Below are 18266 nucleotides of genomic sequence, written 5' to 3' on the forward strand. Positions count from 1 at the left end.
CTGAGATAGCCAGGTGCCCGTTATCAGGGTTTTTTTAAAGCTAATGTTTTAATTGGCTATGGGTCTTTTATCTCAAGTCTTCAGTAGTTCTTTTCAGAAGCTGAGGTAAGAGAATTTAAGTACAAAAAATCTATTCTTTCTGAAGATAGAAAAGAGCAGCTTATGGGTTACAAGAGAAATGGCAGTTATTCTGAAATAAATTTTAGCTTTTTTCCCCCCAAGAGTTACTTTGTTAATGTTTTACTTAAGTTCAAGTTTAAACAGGTTTTTGCCTGACCATGACCAAACGATAAGTGAGAAATCTGAGCAGTAAGTGCAAGGCACCAAAGAAATCCAATCTAGCCTCAAAGAGCTTACTGAAGCATATAAACAAATGGTCAGGTGATTTTAGAGGTTTCTGTTTTTACACTACTAATCAAAAGAATAAAGGAAGGAAGACTTTTCATGAGGAAAAATGGGTGGGGTCAATGAAGACAAAGCAAGAAAAAACAAGGATAAGGACAAGGGCTGTCACTGATGCTCCTTTCTGGAAAGGGCAAGCTTAGGAACAAAACCAAGATGAAGGCACAAAGGTAGAATGTACCTTTCTGGATGTCACATAGCATTTTAAGAATGTCTACGGATGTCTTCGCTATAGACATTCTCCAGGCCTTGTCCTTAAAAGGAAAATAGAAAATAAAACATATTTCTTTTATTCGTACTTTTTATTCACTTTTATTCACTACTAGTGAAGTACACATACAAACAAATACACAAAAGCCATGAAATCAGAAAAAAAAAAAAAAAAACCCAGTAAAATGGCTGAAAAAAAATGAGAGGTCAGTCATCACAGGGAGTCAAGCCGCTGAGAAATGGATAATTGAATCGCATAGAATGTAAACATGAAAAACACTGGTACGAACGCTTGGATATATGATTTAGAAATACCATAGAGCAGGCAAATCCCCAAATCACACCTCTCAGCTACACTATTTTTTTTACATATGTAATGTTTTTTTTTTTTATTTTTGAGAGAGAGAGAGAGAGACACCCACTCAGGCACCCCTCAGCTACACTGTAATTAATCGTCACTTGGGTTTTGTTTTTTAAATAGTTTTTACTGGACAAAACATTCGGAAAAGCTCTCTGGAAAAGTTAAAAAGAACTGAACTTGTTTAAGCCCAGAGAATCAAAGTCTAAGAAATAATCATTATCTTCAAGACTGAAAAAGATTTGAGGCACCTGGGTGGCTCAGTTGGTTGAACGTCTGACTTCGGCTCAGGCTATGATCTCACAGTTGTGAGTTCGAGCCCCGCGTCGGTCGGGCTCTGTGCTGACAGCTCGGAGCCTGGAGCCAGCTTCAGATTCTGTGTCTCCCTCTCTCTCTGCCCCTCCCCAACTAGCACTCTCTCTTTCAAGAAAATAAACATTAAAAAAAAAAAAGGACTGAAAAAGATGAAAACAAACAAAAAGACAAGAAAAATCAAAGGAGGAAAAGCTTTAATTGAAGACATGATGTATGTGAAATGCTTAGCAAGTGCAAGGTCCACACAAAGTACTCAAGTATTTCCACTCTGGGGTGCAGTCCGAGCTGGTGGTTAAGAACACAGACTTTGGTATCAGATGGTTTGAGGTGAGGTTCTGGCACTTTCTAATAACGCCGGGAAAGTCACTCATCTTAAAATGTTAGTTTCTGAACTTAACCTATAAGGAGCTGACAACAGGACCCATCTCAGAATGTTGTTGTGAAGAGGAAAGTGGACAATTCATTTAACCTATTTAACCTAAGCCCCCAGCATTATAACAGTATAACAAATATTAGATACCAAAATAACCAAACTTATTTCCCTAAAGGTAAAAAATTACTAAAGTGGACTGCTGACACAGGATGGGGGATAAACGGTAAAAAAAAAACCCTCAACTGTCCTGAAAAAATTAGGTATTTGGTTCCTCATCTCTCTCAAGAAGTGAAGTGGCTCTTTTAAAATTGTTTCTAAGTTCAACATTCTAAGATTATTGAGATTTACATGGGTTCTGTGGCTGACATTATTTGATAGTAATGACTACGTCCTATACAACACAAAATACTTTATATTGCATGGCTTTATGGAAAACCCTTTGTGTACAACAACTAGTTCAATTAATCCTGGTTTGTAGATCCTTGATTATTCAGTGTGGGCTCAAGCCACTGCTCCGAGGCAGCCATATGTGGTTCTTTTCTATGTAGTGAATTTACACAGGGATTTTTACATTAGAACATTCTAGCAATGAGAAGAGCAGATATTCATATTTTGCTTATCCATCTTTTCTATCCTGTTGATTAATATCCATAAATATTGGATTTATCTATATTTTATTTAGTGAAAATCTCACCTCTTTAGAATCATCCGGTTCTTCTTGTAATGCCAGTCGTGCCCATAAGATTACCCGTTCTGCAGTTTTCTCCGCTTGAGCAGGAGGCAAAGACCTCAACAGAAGCACACAGTCTTCACCCTTTAACAGTGTTTGAAAGGAAGAAAAGTGTAAAGGACAGTTTGGAAAGTTTGGACTTGCCTCTTCCTTTTCTATTTAAAGGTGAAAAGACGTCAATTAAAAAAATAGAATATAGTCTGATGTTTTAAAAATTTTGCTAATTCTGGTTTTGACAAGAGCAAACAAAAAGATAAAATTAAAATACAAACCTTTGTATGTTGTGACTCTTAAGTATGCTCATGTTATCAAATTATATCAAAATAAAGACAGTTAAAATACAAAAAAAAAAAAAAAAAAAAAAGAACATCCTACTCTGGAATCAAAGGGTCCTACAGCGTATATAAAACATGAGTCTATGTTTCATAACAACGAAATAGTATGAAAGCCCAACAGCCAGTCACTAAATACTTTTTAAAGAACCTAGTTATGAAAAATGTGGCCAATCTAACATCCAATATTTTCATCTTGGTGTAACTTTCTTCTGTGCTAATCTAGTCAGATAATTTGATTGATATGAGCTTTTACAGATTTAGTTGACGAAGAAATCTAAGAAAGGATAATATAAAACTCATACCTGTTCTCTATCCATCAGGTCAATAATCTTTAGACTATAAATTTCATCATCAGGTAACATATACGCTTGGGCCACCTTCAAAGCATCTTCTAAAGAAGATGGGACATCTTGTTTGAGAATATATCTGACCACCCTCTGAAACAGAGACAATATACAATATATACTTTCTTCGTCATGAAATCTCAGAGAACCCAGAAATCCTTTGCTCGTAAGGGCACAGTACTCATCAAATTAAAATCAAGCAGCAGAAAACAAAGCTGTGTGAAAAATTAAAACAGGATTTATATTCTGAATTTTATGACAGTCCCGTCTACCTTCTTCCCCATCGCCCAGCTTTATTGGGGTATATGTGACAAATAAACGTTGCGTATACTTCAGGTGTACAACTTGATGATCTGATACACTCCTTTTGGAAAGGTCTTCTTTTATTTTTTTAAGTAATTTCTACACATAACACGAGGTTCAAACTTACAACCCTTAGGTCAAGAGTCACATGCTCCACTGACTGAGCCAGCCAGATACCCCTGAAGATCCTACTCACATTCTAACAAAAGGAAAGTAGTGAGGAACCTAGCCCTATGAGCTTTTAAGAATATAAAGTCCTCGTTACATTTTCCAAGTTGCTTTCAACATGGAACAGAGGAGTTAAAAGACTCTTCCACTATTATACTTACCATGATTTCCTTGTTTAAGAGATTCACCTCCCGTATTCCATAACCTCGTAAAAGTTTTTTCATCTCCATTAGTTTATAACTTTCCTGCAATAACTTGACCCTAAAAGGAAATTGTTGATATTAACATGGATTGTATTTTTTTAATGAAATAATAAGGGACACAGTAAAGGAAAGAAAACCATAAATAGATGTCAAGTGAAAACATGAGGTTTATCCAACACCAAAACAACTATTTGGGAGACTGTCATCTTACTTGGGATGGTCCATCTCTAAATGCTGTCTCACCAGCTGCTCCACAGCCACGCTCCAGGGAACCACCGCAGCGTACATGATCTTAAGCACAGCATCAAATATGAGCTACAAACATACACACACACCAGTCATGAAGAGGCCTCAGATTTATGTCTCATGCAAATTAATGACACTGTCTAATCTACAGTAGATGTCTTATATCCACTGTGCAGTACTCTGAGAATATTCCCTCTGATTGCAAAAATACATATTTCTTCCAGTTTTCACACATAAAGTACAATTTTATTATTTAGAAAAACTCAGAAAAATATTTTCTCTGCTGAAAGTTAAATCATATACCTCTATTCCTACAGACTCTAGTCTCTTTAAAAATATTTTTCAGGATTTTATTCATATTTTTATAATGGTGTCCAGTAACAGTGAGAAGCCAAAATAAAAAATGTTTCAAAAAAAAAAATGTTTCCATGTTTGTATTATCATAGAACAGCCTAGAAATATATGCATCCCATCATCCATGATAGTTCTTCTAAGAACGGGATGAGAAAGTTTTTACTTTTTATAATTAAAAAAAAATGGAATTTTGGGGTTTTTTTTCTTTTTTTTAAATTCTTTTTCCAAACCTCAGAAATTCTCCTTAGCAAATATTGTGTTGCAGGGCACCTGGGTGGCTTAGTTGGCTAAGCGTCCAACTTCGGGTCAGGTCATGATCTCATGGTTTGTGAGTTTGAGCCCTGCATTGGGCTCTATGCTGACTGCTCAGAGCCTGGAACCTGCTTCAGATTCTGTGTCTTCCTCTCTCTGCCCCTCCCCCACTCATGCTCTGTCTTTGTCTCTCAAAAATAAATACACATTAAAGAAAAAAAATTTTTATTTTTATTTATTTATTTATTTATTTATTTATTTTTAACGTTTATTTATTTTTGAGACAGAGAGAAACAGAGCATGAACGGGGTGAGGGTCAGAGAGAGGGAGACCCAGAACCCGAAGCAGGCTCCAGGCTCTGAGCTGTCAGCACAGAGCCCGATGCGGGGCTCGAACTCACGGACCGCGAGATCATGACCTGAGCCGAAGTCGGCCGCTTAACCGACTGAGCCACCCAGGCGCCCTGAAAAAAATTTTTTAAACAAATATGTGTTGCTTTTGTGATTAGAGAAAAAGTTTTAAGACAAGATGCAACGCTCAAAAGGAAAATCTGCACGGTCACGACGCACTTACATCTGTGTCAGATAAACATCCTATTACTGCCATGGCTTTTGCTTCCCATGCAGTTTCAAAGAGTGAGGTGGACTTTGAGCTACATCTCTTCAATAAATCCTAAAAGGGGATAAACATATATACTTTTTTATTTAAAACTCTCACATACACAAAAAGTAAAACACAGATAGAGATAAATAGCTTTTATGGACATGAAAAAAAAACAAAAACAAAAACTACTTAGCCATGAATGTTAAACAATACTCGAGAAAGACAAAATTGCCAAAGCCTTGGCCTTTAGTTTTATATGGTACAGAAAACTTAAGAAGGAAACATTCTTGAAGAATTTACAAATAAGATTATTGCAGCTTATTAATGTGTGAAAATAATTGCTAACACTTGTTGAGCTTATGCTCCTATTATTTCACAATAACAATTTGGAGGAATAATTAATTATATTATCCCATTTTGCCCAAGGTTACCATCAATCAGTGGCAGTTATCCCACATAACCTTGCCAATACAACATGCTGCATAAATCCTAATGGTAAAGTATGACATTTCTTAAAGGTTAAATGTTGAATATAATGACACATTGCACAGAGGCAAGGAAAAAAGACTAGATCTAAAGAAGTTACCTCTATGTAGAGCAGGAGAAGTTCCTCCTCTTGCAAGCCATGTTCCCTCATGTAAACTCTTATAAACTTCTCTAAGATGGAAGGAATCAGCTCTGGGGCTAACACTTTATCAAACATCCGGAACACAATGGTGGTTGTATTCTCCTGGATGCCAAAAGAAAGATGGTATAGATGCAAGCTCTAGCCATAGTGGCTGTGATTAAAAACTAATACTTCTGATAAGTCTAGACTTTTACCTTCTCAAAATCAGAGAGGGCCAGTTTGCAGTTGTATTTCCTATGCAATGTGATCAACTCCTGCAAGTTATTTACCAAAGTCCTTAACTGACATACTTCCTCTGTGTTTTGATAATCCTTCTAAAACAGAAGTGTGAGAAGGAAACATACAAAAAGTCAGAATTATTTCAGATAAGGAGTGCCTGGGTACCTCAGTCGGTTAAGTGTCTGACTCTTGGTTTTGGCTCAGGTCATAATCTTATGGCTTCGTGGTTTGAGCCCCACATTGGGCTCTGCACTGCCCATGTGGAGCCTGCTTGGGATTCTCTCTCCCTCTCTCTCTGCCCCTCCCCACTTGTGGTGTCTCTGTCTCTCTCAAAATAAATAAATAAACTTAAAAAAAAAAGAATTATTTCATATAAAATAAGAATTGGCCATGATTATGGTCTTAAGGGGAAATCTGCACCTAATACCTTTAAATTTTGTAGAATTTTAACTCATACACTAGTACAAATTGACAGATCAGAATCCAACAGAAATCTAAAGCAATTTTCCCTCTCAAAAAAAATACACAGAAAAACTTCAATGTTAGTGTAATTTTTTTAAACGTTTTATTTTTATTTTGTTTTCAGATTTGTTTTTAAGCAATCTCTACACTCAACATGGGGTTGAACCTACAACCCAGAGATCAAGAGTGCACGCTCCACCGACTGAGCCACCCCTGAATGCTAGTATAATATTTTTATACTTAAGTATAAAAACATCATTTCGATGGCCCTCAATATCCCCTCTATACAGATCAAGATCACATATAAAATTGTAACATTTCCTAAACTTATATACAAGAACACAATTTTCACTAATGATAAAAGACAACAGAGAAAAGACAAAAGTAGTATTTTATAAGCAAGAGAAAAATCTCTTCTATGGAAAAATCTGTTATAATGATCAATATACATCATATATTAAATGTACATATATCAATATACTTGAAATGCATAGAAAAAAATTCCCATTTAATTTTTAACAGTATATAATCAGTAAGTACAATTACTGGCAAGAACCTGCTGTGTCAGAAAGGAGGAATTTAGTATGTATTTTGATAAATTTAGAAATTTAAGGAATCAATGCAATTTCATAACGCATATTATGACCTTATATAAAGTCATACCTTCTGGCACTTAAGTCCTTAATACTTCCAAGTTGAAATTGTAAGGGGATGTCTCACATATTAGTTTATAAATGAATTTATGGTACCCCGACAAACTTATGAATGCTTTCTAGTTTTTAGAAACTTAAGGGGAAAAAGAAATTAAAAATTCAGAAACCAAATTATTAATTCAGTTCATGAACCTCAAATTAACATCAAACATAACATCAGCATTTCTGAGCTTAGTTCCCTTTCTAGCACTGCTATTTTTTTCAGTCAAAAAAGACCCAGAATTTTTTTCAGTTTCATCTTTAAAAAAATTCACTGGTACCTAAGCCATAATGGCTATTAGAAATCTAAGAAATGCAATCAGAACAGGGAGTGGTTTGCTGGTTTAAGTAAGTCTTTGAAAACTAAACCTAATGCATTAATAAATTTCATTCTTTTAAAGGACTATGAAATGCTGCCAATGCAGAAAATCCCAATTATACTACTTAGGAGTATGTTTATCTACTGTTTCCCATTTGGTTTGATCAATAGAGAAAAACAGAGCATTAAAATAGGCTGAAGCTGTGACAGGAGAATCAGAAAGAAAAATTTTCTTTTTTTATTTTAAAACTACATGAAAGAAGAGCTCATAAACAGAAAATTTAAGAAATGGATGTATTTCTAAGTACACGTAGACAAACTCTTTAATATAAATTGAGTGCTTTACTACTAAAAATTCATTATCCAGATCATACCAAGGAAATCCATTGCCAACAGGACACCAACACCAACTCGTTTGGTTTTTCTGCTGTAAAAAATACTTCTGCCAGTTGAAGTCCATTTTCTGGCCAGTTTGCCTGTGAAGAGTAACAAGCCATGAAACGTGATGTTGTAAGCCACTGGGAGTGTTTGAAATGTCTGTTCAGTGTAAATTATACTGGTATTACCTTATCAGTTAATTCAAGGTTTCTGGCTGCTTGTTCCAACCATTTTGCCAGAATTTTCTGAAACAGACATATTACTTAAAAATAAAATACTCGGCAGACAATCACTGGAATAATTTAAAACCCCCCTTGGTAATCTCTCAACAGAGACAATAAAGAACTAACTGGTGTTAGTGTAATTTGCTATGACATAAGGCAAAGACTGGACTTGGACGATCCAGAATGGAAATACTAAAGGTAACTCACCTGCCCTTCAGGTACAGCCCTTCTCACAAATGGGATCACATCATTTTTAAGCCATGGACAAAGCTTTTGCAAAGAGACTGGTGTAGAAATTGAGTTGAGCAAGTTCTCAAGCATTTTCACATCAAATCTGTTTTCAAAGTTTGCCTAAATTATACAGGGTGAGAAATTAAGACCTCTCAGACAGATTTAAAGTGACAGCCTCCCAAAATGGAAAAGACTTGTTATGAAATAATGTACTGATTTAATTATGAGCACTAAGGGTGATTTGCTCTATACCAGTGAGTCACCGGCAGCCACAAACTCCACGAGCTTTCATGGCAACAAGTACCAACTAACAAATTAAGTGGAGAGAAACTGGCAGAGAAAGGAAAATTTAGCAGCAGGTCAAAGTACAAATCCTAACAAGCAACGTGTCCATTATTGACGTCACACCCAGATACCACTTTTGGCACCTAAGTATATCTGTCAACATTGAAGGGATTCAGAGGAGCAGTGTTAATGGGCAATCCTTTCCCACAATCTGAGCTGCAACAGGAACACCCTCTCCACCAACACTACTTAAGAAAGCCCATCAATAAATCATGTAATAAAATGTTACCTTTTTTTTTTTTTTTTTTAAAGGTCTTGTTAAGTAACCTCTATACTCAACATGGGGCTCGAACTCACAAACCCAAGGATCAAGAGTCACATGCTCTACCGACACAGCCAGCCAGATGCCCCAAAATGTTGCCTTTTGAACTAAGTTTAGGAGTTAATTAGATTTGAATGATGAGATAAAATATGTTTCTAAGGTATCTTTACCTCTAATTTAATATCATCAGGATACTTTCATCAAACATTCCATTACCCACTCACACCTGTGACCCTTCTCATCCGTGTGCAGACAACGGATTCAATCACCTATCCCAGGAGCCATAAAGCCACTAAGGACAAAACGCAAAACATATTACCCGATGTCGAAGCCAAAGGTACTGTGCACAAACAAGGTTTCCTTCTCTTAGCTGTAAAAAGATATCCTTAAGGTCATCTTCATTATTCAGAAATTCAATCCAAGAACTACCACTGCAAAGTCAGAGAGGAAAAAAATTAGTGGTTTAAAAAAAAAATTAAAGTTATATATTGCAAGGAGAAACCATTAGACATTTTAATTAGTTTTTTCCTCAAAGTTAAAAAAAAGTTCCAAAGATTATACAGTGAAAAGCATGTTTTCTTCTTATCTCAGACCTGTAGAGCTCCTGTTATCTTCTCCAAAAGCCATATCTCTTCTTCTAGGTCCTTCCTGAGATAATCACTACATAACAAGCAATTATTTTAAGTATTAAAAAATTTTTTTTAAATGTCTATTTGTTTTTGAGAGAGGACAGAGAGTGAGCAGGGGAGGGTCAGGGAGAGAGGGAGACACAGAATCCTAAGCAGGCTCCAGGCTCCAAGCTGTCAGCACAGAGGCTGATGCAGGGCTCTAATCTACAAGCCATGAGATCATGACCTAAGCCGAAGTTGGGGGGCGCCTGGGTGGCTCAGTTGGTTAAGCGGCCGACTTCGGCTCAGGTCATGATCTCGCGGTCCGTGAGTTCGAGCCCCGCGTCAGGCTCTGTGCTGACAGCTCAGAGCCTGGAGCCTGTTTCAGATTCTGTGTCTCCCTCTCTCTGACCCTCCCCTGTTCATGCTCTGTCTCTCTCTGTCTTAAAAATAAATAAACGTTAAAAAAAAAAAAAAAAAATTAAGCCGAAGTTGGATGGTTAACTGACTGAGCCACCCAGGTGCCCCCATTTTACGTTTTAAAATAAATCAGAATTTTCTATATATTATCTGTTCTTTGAAAAATTCATTTAACATTAAGTTGGTGCTTATACCAAATTAGCACACATAAATGTTATTCTTTTTTTTTTTTAACGTTTATTTATTTTTGAGACAGAGAGAGACAGAGCATGAACGGGGGAGGGTCAGAGAGAGGGAGACACAGAATCCGAAACAGGCTCCAGGATCTGAGCTGTCAGCACAGAGCCCGACGCGGGGCTTGAACTCACGGACCGCGAGATCATGACCTGAGCCGAAGTCGGCGGCTTAACCGACTGAGCCACCCAGGCGCCCCTAAACGTTATTCTTTTTAAGGACTACGTATTATTCCATGACATGGATTTACTATTCTTTATTTAACTAGTCCCCCACAGTTGAACATTTAGGTTATTTCTAGTCTTTGGCTATAACCAGTAATGTATGACCAACTCAGTCCTGATTAAAGCTCAGAAATAGGGTGCCTGGGTGGCTCAGTTGGTTGAGTATCCGACTCTTGATTTCAGCTCAGGTCATGATTTCATGGTTCGTGAGTTCAAGCCCCACATCAGGCTCTGTGCTGACAACATGGAGCCTGCTTGGGATTCTGGGTCTCCCTCTGTCTCTGCCCCTCCCTGCTCACGTGCATTCTATCTCTCAAAAGGCTCAGAAATGGATGATGAATGTTTCCTTAAAATTCTTTTTTTTTTTAACGTTTATTTTTGAGACAGAGAGAGACAGAGCATGAACGGGGGAGGGTCAGAGAGAGAGGGAGACACAGAATCCGAAACAGGCTCCAGGCTCCGAGCCATCAGCACAGAGCATGACGCGGGGCTTGAACTCAGGATCCACGAGATCATGACCTGAGCCGAAGTCAGACGCTTAACCGACTGAGCCACCCAGGCGCCCCTCCTTAAAATTCTTAAAATGATAAAAAGAGAAACACACTAAAAGCCTATATCATGCTTAATTGTAAAGCAAAATAAGGATTCCCATAAATGCCAGTTACAAGAGAAGGATACCTATTACCACTATATTTAATACTGCTCTATATGCACTGATGAGATTAGGTAAAGAGAAAAAGTGAGGCAAAATTATCATTATTTGAATATATAATTATATACTTGGAAAAAATTAGATCAACTGAAACATTATGAATAATAAAGGAATTTGATAAAGTATCTGGTTAGAAAGCAATTTAAAAAAATCAACAGCTTGTCATGTCTTTCAAAAATGTGATGAAACATCCCATTTATAACAGTAGAAAACAATTTAAAATAAAATTAACAAAAAGTGTACAAAATCTGTATGAAAGCAACTGAATAGATACTGCTGAGAACATAAAAAAAGAACAGAATGAGTAGGAAGACACATACTGTCCTTAAATAGGAAGATTCAATACTGTAAAGATGCTGGTTCTCCCCAAATTGATCTTAGATTCAGCACATTCCCAATAAAAAAAATAAAAACTTAAAATCCCAATAAAAATAAGATTTCTTTAAGCTGGGTAAGCTGATTCTCATTCCAAACATCATACAGAAAAACAAACATGAGAAAATGGCCCCCCCAAATTCTGAAAAGGAAAGTACAGTAGGGTTAGTCTACCAGATAATAGGACATTCTAAAGTTACATTAATCAAGACTATTTCATACTGGTGAATAAAGAATATAAAATCAACCAAATACAAAGTCCAGAGACAGACAAATACATGCCAGATTGTTAGCATAATATTGCAATTAGCAGGGAAAGGGAGATTGACTAGTCATAAGGAAAACAATAAAACTTCTTTGTTGTTGTCTTATCTTTTTTTAAAAATTTTTTAAAGTTTATTTATTTTAAGAGAGAGCTCAAGCTTGAGCAGGGGAGGGTTGAGAGAGGGGGAGAGAAAGAATCCCAAGCAGGCTCTGCATTGTTAGAAGGGAACCCAATGCAGGGCTTGAACTCACGAACTGTGAGATCATGACCTGAGCCGAAACTGAGTTACATTTAACCAACTGAGCCACCCAGGCGCCCCGTAACTTGTTTTATCTTTAAGGTATACCTCATACGTGTAAATAATGCTACTCTTGGTGTACGTGTTAGTATATCTAACAGAATCAATTGCCAGAAGTGAAATTGCTAGGGCAAAGGTATATGCACTTAAATTTGCCTTCCAAATTTTTAAAAATTTTTTAACGTTTATTCATTTTTGAGAGACAGAGTGCAAGTAGGGTGGGGCAGAGAGAGAGGGAGGCACAGAATCTGAAGCAGGCTCCAGGCTCTGAGCTGTCAGCACAGAGCCCAATGCAGGGCGTGAACTCATGAACCGTGAGATCATGACCTGAGCCGAAGTCGGATGCGTAGCCAACTGAGCCACCCAGGTGCCCCACCTTTCAAATTTATCAGTTTTCCAAGGATGGTGCAGAAGAGTATCTAAAACTCATCAGGAAAATAGTATTTTCCATCACTCAATTCCCAGAAACACTTTCAGTCAAAGCAATACTGTATCTTTTATGACACTCTAAACTAAAACCTAATTCATAATCTAAAAATGAAAAATGAGGAATTTTTCACCTGAATTTTTCTGGTCCAAATGCTCCATAAAAAGTAGTCAATTTTGCATGAGCCCTTAGTACCTAAATAGAAATAATCTGATAATCTGAAAGTTGCAAGCAATAACAATTAAAAACACCAAAAATTAGGCATTCTGTTTCAGAAGTCTTATACACATGCCCATTTCATCCCATATTATTGGTCAATTCCCATAAATAGGGCTGCATTTATGTAACACAAAACAAGAACAACGTGGACTAATGGAAACACTTCCAATCACATTAAATGCAATAAAACTGCAAAAGAGAAGGCATTTGCACACTGACTATAGGTGCCCTTCAAAATTAATTAGTTTTCCCAGTGGTTTATAAATGCCTTATGGTAAAATCCAGCTGGATTATACTTTTGTACTCTGATAATCACCGTCACAGTTTACATTTATTTGTGTGCTTAACAGGTGCCAGGCACTACACAAAATGATTTATATAAATTAATTCATCTGATTCCCAAGTAACCCTGTAAGTACTGTTATTCCCACTTTTCAGTAAGAAAACAAGAGTTAAAATAACACTCTTGAAAAAATATAGGTCTATCTTGAACTGAAAAACATATTGTAAAGGTACATATTTGCCCTCAAATTAAGTCCAATGTAATTACCTCTTTTAAGCCATCAGAATAGACAGGAACAGTTTTATCTTCTTTTTTCAAAAGCTAAGATGAACAATAAGAAACACAGTTAGAGTATCTGCTATATTAGTTTTTTCATGAAAGATGGATTTTCTGTGAAAGGAAACAAATTATCAAATTGCACTGAACTCTGAGATGAACCGTGAACAATAAAGAAACGACATACTTTAAAAAATAATGCATTTTATGAAAACAACTCATAACATTTTGCCCATGTGTTACACCTTAATTTTAAGGAATAAAACTAGCAGTGGTGATCAAAGTTCAGAGGGGAAACTACAGCGTAAAAATGCACTTTAAAAACAGGTCTATGATGGGGCGCCTGGGTGGCTCAGTTGGTTGAGTGTCTGACTTCGACTCAGGTCATGATCTCAAGGTCTGTGAGTTCGAGCCCCACATCGGGCTCTGTGCTGACAACATGGAGCCTCCGTGGGATTCTGTGTCTCCCTCTCTCTCTGCCCCTGCTCAGGCTCTCTCTCTCAAAAATAAATAAACATTAAATAAACAAAAACAAAAAACAAACAAAACAGGTCTATGATAGAGACACAATTCTTTTTTTTTGAGACGGTTTATCTTGCACAAGACAAACTATCAGGTACAAATGTTATAAAAACTTACCCTTGTTTTTGCATAATTTAGCATTTCCTGGGTGGTTTCATAGGTTATCCACTGAGCCTCCAAGCAGTAATTCACCACAAATTCATCGTCCTGGTTCAGAAATACCAGACATAATGAGGCAACCAAATGTTATTCAATCCATCAATCCGAATACTCTCATACATGACAGGGGAAACACACCTGGATTTTATGTAGATTTTCCTTAGCTTCATCTACGAGTTTTTGCCATTTAGTCTGCTCGCTGGTGTCCGCCGAACTCAAGGCTAGTCTCTCTAATATATCATTGGATTTCACCTTGTATACAAGCTGTAATTTAGAAATGCTACATTAAGCAACTTGAAGCAAAATAATGCCTGTGGATGACTTTCTAGACTGCAGGCAATAGACTGTTATTGAAAAGGGTTAAGTCTCATATGGCCCAGGAGTAAACGGTAAAGAAGCTAACACTTAGATGACCAGAAGGTAATCCAGATTACTAAGAGTTATGGAGACCACTGAGTCCTTACCTAAGGGCACGAGTAGCCTTATGTGAATTATCTCATTTAATTCTCATAAAAACCTGAGCAAACATTTATATCTCACCCTAACTCTATAGGGTGAATATTAATATTCCCATTATACAGTCAAGAAAACTGACACTCCAGGAAGGGTAAGAACGCACCTGAAGTTACGCAGTTCCAAAGGGATGGAGCTGGTTTCTAAAAGAGGACGATACAGGGGCGTCTGGGTGGCTCAGTCGGTTGAGCAACTGACTCTAGATTTCCATTCAGGTCATGATCCCAGGGCTGCGGGATCAAGCCCTGAGTATCAGCCTCTGCACTGAGCATGGAGCCTGCCTGGGATTCTCTCTCCCTCTATCCTTCTCCTCTCTCTCTCCCAAAAAAACAAAACAAAACAAAAAAACCAAAAAACCAAGAAAAACTAGAAGATGTCTGTTGGATATGTTGATTAGGTAGGTCATTGCATGTCTTGAAAAGTCCCGGGGAGTAATGTAGGAAAAACCTGATTGTAGTAAAGACTTAATATTTCCTAAGAGGGTGGAGGGCGCCCCTCTGTTTTAAAAATGTAACATTTTAAAGCATGCAAAACCATTTTGTGAGTTGTTTAGAAAGTTATATGACCAAAGAGATAGAGAAATTAATGGAGTATTAAGCACCAAAATCAGAATAATGGATACTTCTGGTTGGGGTAAGGAGAATGATGTATTTGGGAAGAAGAGAAAGAGGTCTTAAGCTATATTGGTAATATCTTTTTTTTTTTTTTTAAGTAGGGTGATGAGTATGTGAGTGTTATATTACCTTTTTGAACATCTGAAAATTTTGCAATAACTATTTTTTAAAAAAGCGAATGGGGGTGCCTGGCTGGCTCAGTCAGTAGAGCCTGTGACTCAGTCTTGGGGTTGTGAGTTCGAGACCCACATTGGACATAGAGATTACTTTAAAAATAATAATAAAATTTGGGGTGTCTGGGTGGCTCAGTCAGTTGAGCGTCCAACTTCAGTTCAGGTCATGATCTCGCGGTTCACGAGTTTGAGCCACGCATCGGGCTCTGTGCTGACAGCTCAGAGCCTGGAGCCTTCTTCAGATTCTGTGTCTCCCTCTCTCTCTGTCCCACCCCTGCTCATTTTCTGCCTCTCTCTCTCAAAAATAAATAAAACATTAAAAAAATAAAATCAATACAAATAACAGTAAAATTAAAAAGTGAACAGAATAAAAAATCAGTGAAAGTTTTTCAGGGAGGAGAAACAGAAGTAGAGAAACTATGTTTTATTATCATTTTTAGTTTTCGGAATCAGAGAATCAAAGTTGGTATTTGGTTTATAAAAAAGGAACCTGAAGTTTTGGGTATTTCTAACTCATGCTATTTCTAGCTGCTAAAGAACCTTTGACAAACTTAGAAAACTAGACATGCAACATAATTGTGTGGTCATCTTTTATTTTTATATTTACTTATTTGTTATTTTTTGAGAGAGAGAGAGAGTGCAAGGAGGGGAGAGGAGTAGAGGGGGAAAGACAGAGACAGAGAGAGAAAGAGAGAATTGTAAGCATGGAGCCCGACACAGGTTTGATCCCACGACCCTAAGATCATGACCTGACCTGAAATCGAGTCAGTAGTTCAACAACCTGAGCCGAAGTTGGACACTTAATCGACTGAACCACCCAGGAGCCCGCCCCTTAATACTTGATCTTATCTGCAGTATTTGAAACTGTTGATCACTCTGCACTAGACTCTCAAGTTTCTCTTTCCTTGACTTCTATCTATAATCATACATTCTTGTGGTTTTCCTCCTTTATTTCTTCCCAAATATGTATACAGCCCTTCTTCCTCAACTTCCCACATGCTGGTACCCCTGGATCTCATCCTGACATGAGATCTCTCTACCCTACACATTCTTCCCAAGTGGTCTGAGGCATCCCCTGGTGTTACCTACCTCTAGATTCAGCTAAGATCACTCTCCAACCTCCTACCATAAAGGCTCGTTTCCAGTTTTTATAAAGCAGATCCTTCAGCTTTTACCACTACCTGCTCTTCCACACATACTTCTCATTTTAGGGAGGGCCGTCCCCATCCCGCAAGTATGCTGAGCCAGCGTCCCGCCAGTCCAATCCCTACATCTGTCCCTCCCTATGTTTGATCACTAGTCCCACTGATTCCACCTCCCCCGTGCCTCTCATGTCAGACCTCCCTCTTGTACATCTCCACCTCACTGCACTAGTTCGGGCTCCCACAGAAAGCTGTTCAGTCTCCCAACTGGTCTTCACACCTCTAGTCTGCCCCTTTCCAAGCAATTCTCCAGCTTTACACAGTGACAGTGTAATCAGGACACTTGTATTAGCTCCCTATCACCTGCAGAACACAACCTAAATCCTCTGCAACACACACAAGGCTCCCCATGCTCTGATCACCTAGTTCTCCATTACCAGTTCCTTTTACTGCATGGTGCATATAACCTACATTCTACTCTTACCTAATTACTGGGAGTTCCTGGAAGCCCTGTACGCCTCCCTCACTTTACTTACGCTGTCCTTACACCTAGAATTCCCTACCTTCCCCTGGACTATCGGGAACATCGTCAAGATCTGACATAAAATGATCTCTGTGAAGTCTTTCTGCCCCAGTATATTTCCATCTCTCCTTTGAATTCCTAGTCTACTTCGGTCATATCTTAATCATAGGACTGATCATACTAAATAGCAATTACGCCTTACATGTCTGTCTCCCCAGTCTCTACTACATGAAGAAATGCTCGTCTGATGAACAAATGAATTCATGATTACCTCAACATCTAGTCCAAACTGAATAGCAAAGCTCTCGGCTTCAGCAAATCTGTGTTTGTGAAGTAACCGACTCAATCTGATGAAGTGAAAAACAAATTTCAGTGAAATCTTTATTAATCAGGGAATTTAAGGTTATCATTAAGGGGTAAGGCTTAAAAGAATATGAGAACTTACCTGTTTTCTGGTAAAGCTTCTGTAAGACACCTGAGTACTACAACAGACACTGAATCTTCAGATAGTCTGAAAAAAGTTTTCAGGGTGAATGAATTAATAGTATTAATAAGTAAATTGTAACTTAGCTGCTATTTAACGACTTACTTAATAAAACAAAACGACCTACTTTGAATCATTTTTGCAAATTCCTTCCAAAAGGTATATGGTATCCTACAACAATAAAAAAAAAAGTTTAAAACTGAAACATAGAAATAATTTATTTTAGGGGCACCTGGGTGGCTCAGTCAGTTAAGCGTCTGACTCTTGGTATCAGCTCAGGTTATGATCTCAGGGTTTCATGGGTTCAGGCCCCACAGGGGGCTCTGTGATGACAGCGCAGGTCCTGATTGGGATTCTCTCTCTCTCCCTCTCTCTCTCCCCCTCTCCCACTCACGCTATCCCTGTATCTCTCTAAATAAATAAACTTTTAAAAAAAATGTAAAAAAATAATTCATTTTGGTTACTAAGGTAACAACTGGTTTAGGTGAGAATTATTCATCAATGGATTCTAAACTCACTGTGAAGAACTGTTGGGAAAAAAGGATATTCCATAGTTTCAAAATAATACCAGAGAATTTACTTAGCAATTACAAAGGAGAAAAAGCACCTCTACAGTGGAGAAATCTGGCAAAACTGCCTTAACCAAGTAATCACATTTATCATCATCAGTAATAGGACAAATGGACATAAGCCCCTTAACATGACACAGCTGAATACAGGATAACCTATGTGGTATCCTTGCCAAGAAAGCTCAGCATGTGTCTAATTATGATGCAATAACCAGACAAATCCAAATAGAGGGACACTGTACAACACAACAGGCTAGGATTTGGAAATGT

General features: G+C 37.6%; 1 protein-coding gene across 2 annotated transcripts in view; it reads right to left on the reverse strand.

The window, feature by feature from the left end:
- KNTC1 (kinetochore associated 1) overlaps positions 1-18266 on the reverse strand; it is a 74510-nt gene that overhangs the window by 40021 nt on the left and 16223 nt on the right. For both annotated transcript variants that reach the window (XM_019467576.2, XM_053901966.1), the window contains 19 exons: positions 17555-17598; positions 17389-17454; positions 17215-17290; positions 14117-14242; positions 13937-14026; positions 13289-13342; positions 12653-12714; positions 9276-9387; positions 8326-8469; positions 8083-8139; positions 7891-7992; positions 6019-6138; positions 5783-5926; positions 5167-5265; positions 3953-4056; positions 3700-3799; positions 3026-3160; positions 2353-2472; positions 584-656 (listed from right to left, as the gene is read on the reverse strand). In XM_019467576.2, coding sequence (XP_019323121.2) covers positions 584-656; positions 2353-2472; positions 3026-3160; positions 3700-3799; positions 3953-4056; positions 5167-5265; positions 5783-5926; positions 6019-6138; positions 7891-7992; positions 8083-8139; positions 8326-8469; positions 9276-9387; positions 12653-12714; positions 13289-13342; positions 13937-14026; positions 14117-14242; positions 17215-17290; positions 17389-17454; positions 17555-17598 — 1828 coding nt within the window. The remainder of the gene's footprint in view (positions 1-583; positions 657-2352; positions 2473-3025; positions 3161-3699; positions 3800-3952; positions 4057-5166; positions 5266-5782; positions 5927-6018; positions 6139-7890; positions 7993-8082; positions 8140-8325; positions 8470-9275; positions 9388-12652; positions 12715-13288; positions 13343-13936; positions 14027-14116; positions 14243-17214; positions 17291-17388; positions 17455-17554; positions 17599-18266) is intronic.

This window comes from Panthera pardus, unplaced genomic scaffold (genome assembly GCF_024362965.1).
Source record: "Panthera pardus isolate Hobbes unplaced genomic scaffold, ASM2436296v1 HiC_scaffold_15, whole genome shotgun sequence".
Classification (NCBI taxonomy): Eukaryota; Metazoa; Chordata; class Mammalia; order Carnivora; family Felidae; genus Panthera; species Panthera pardus.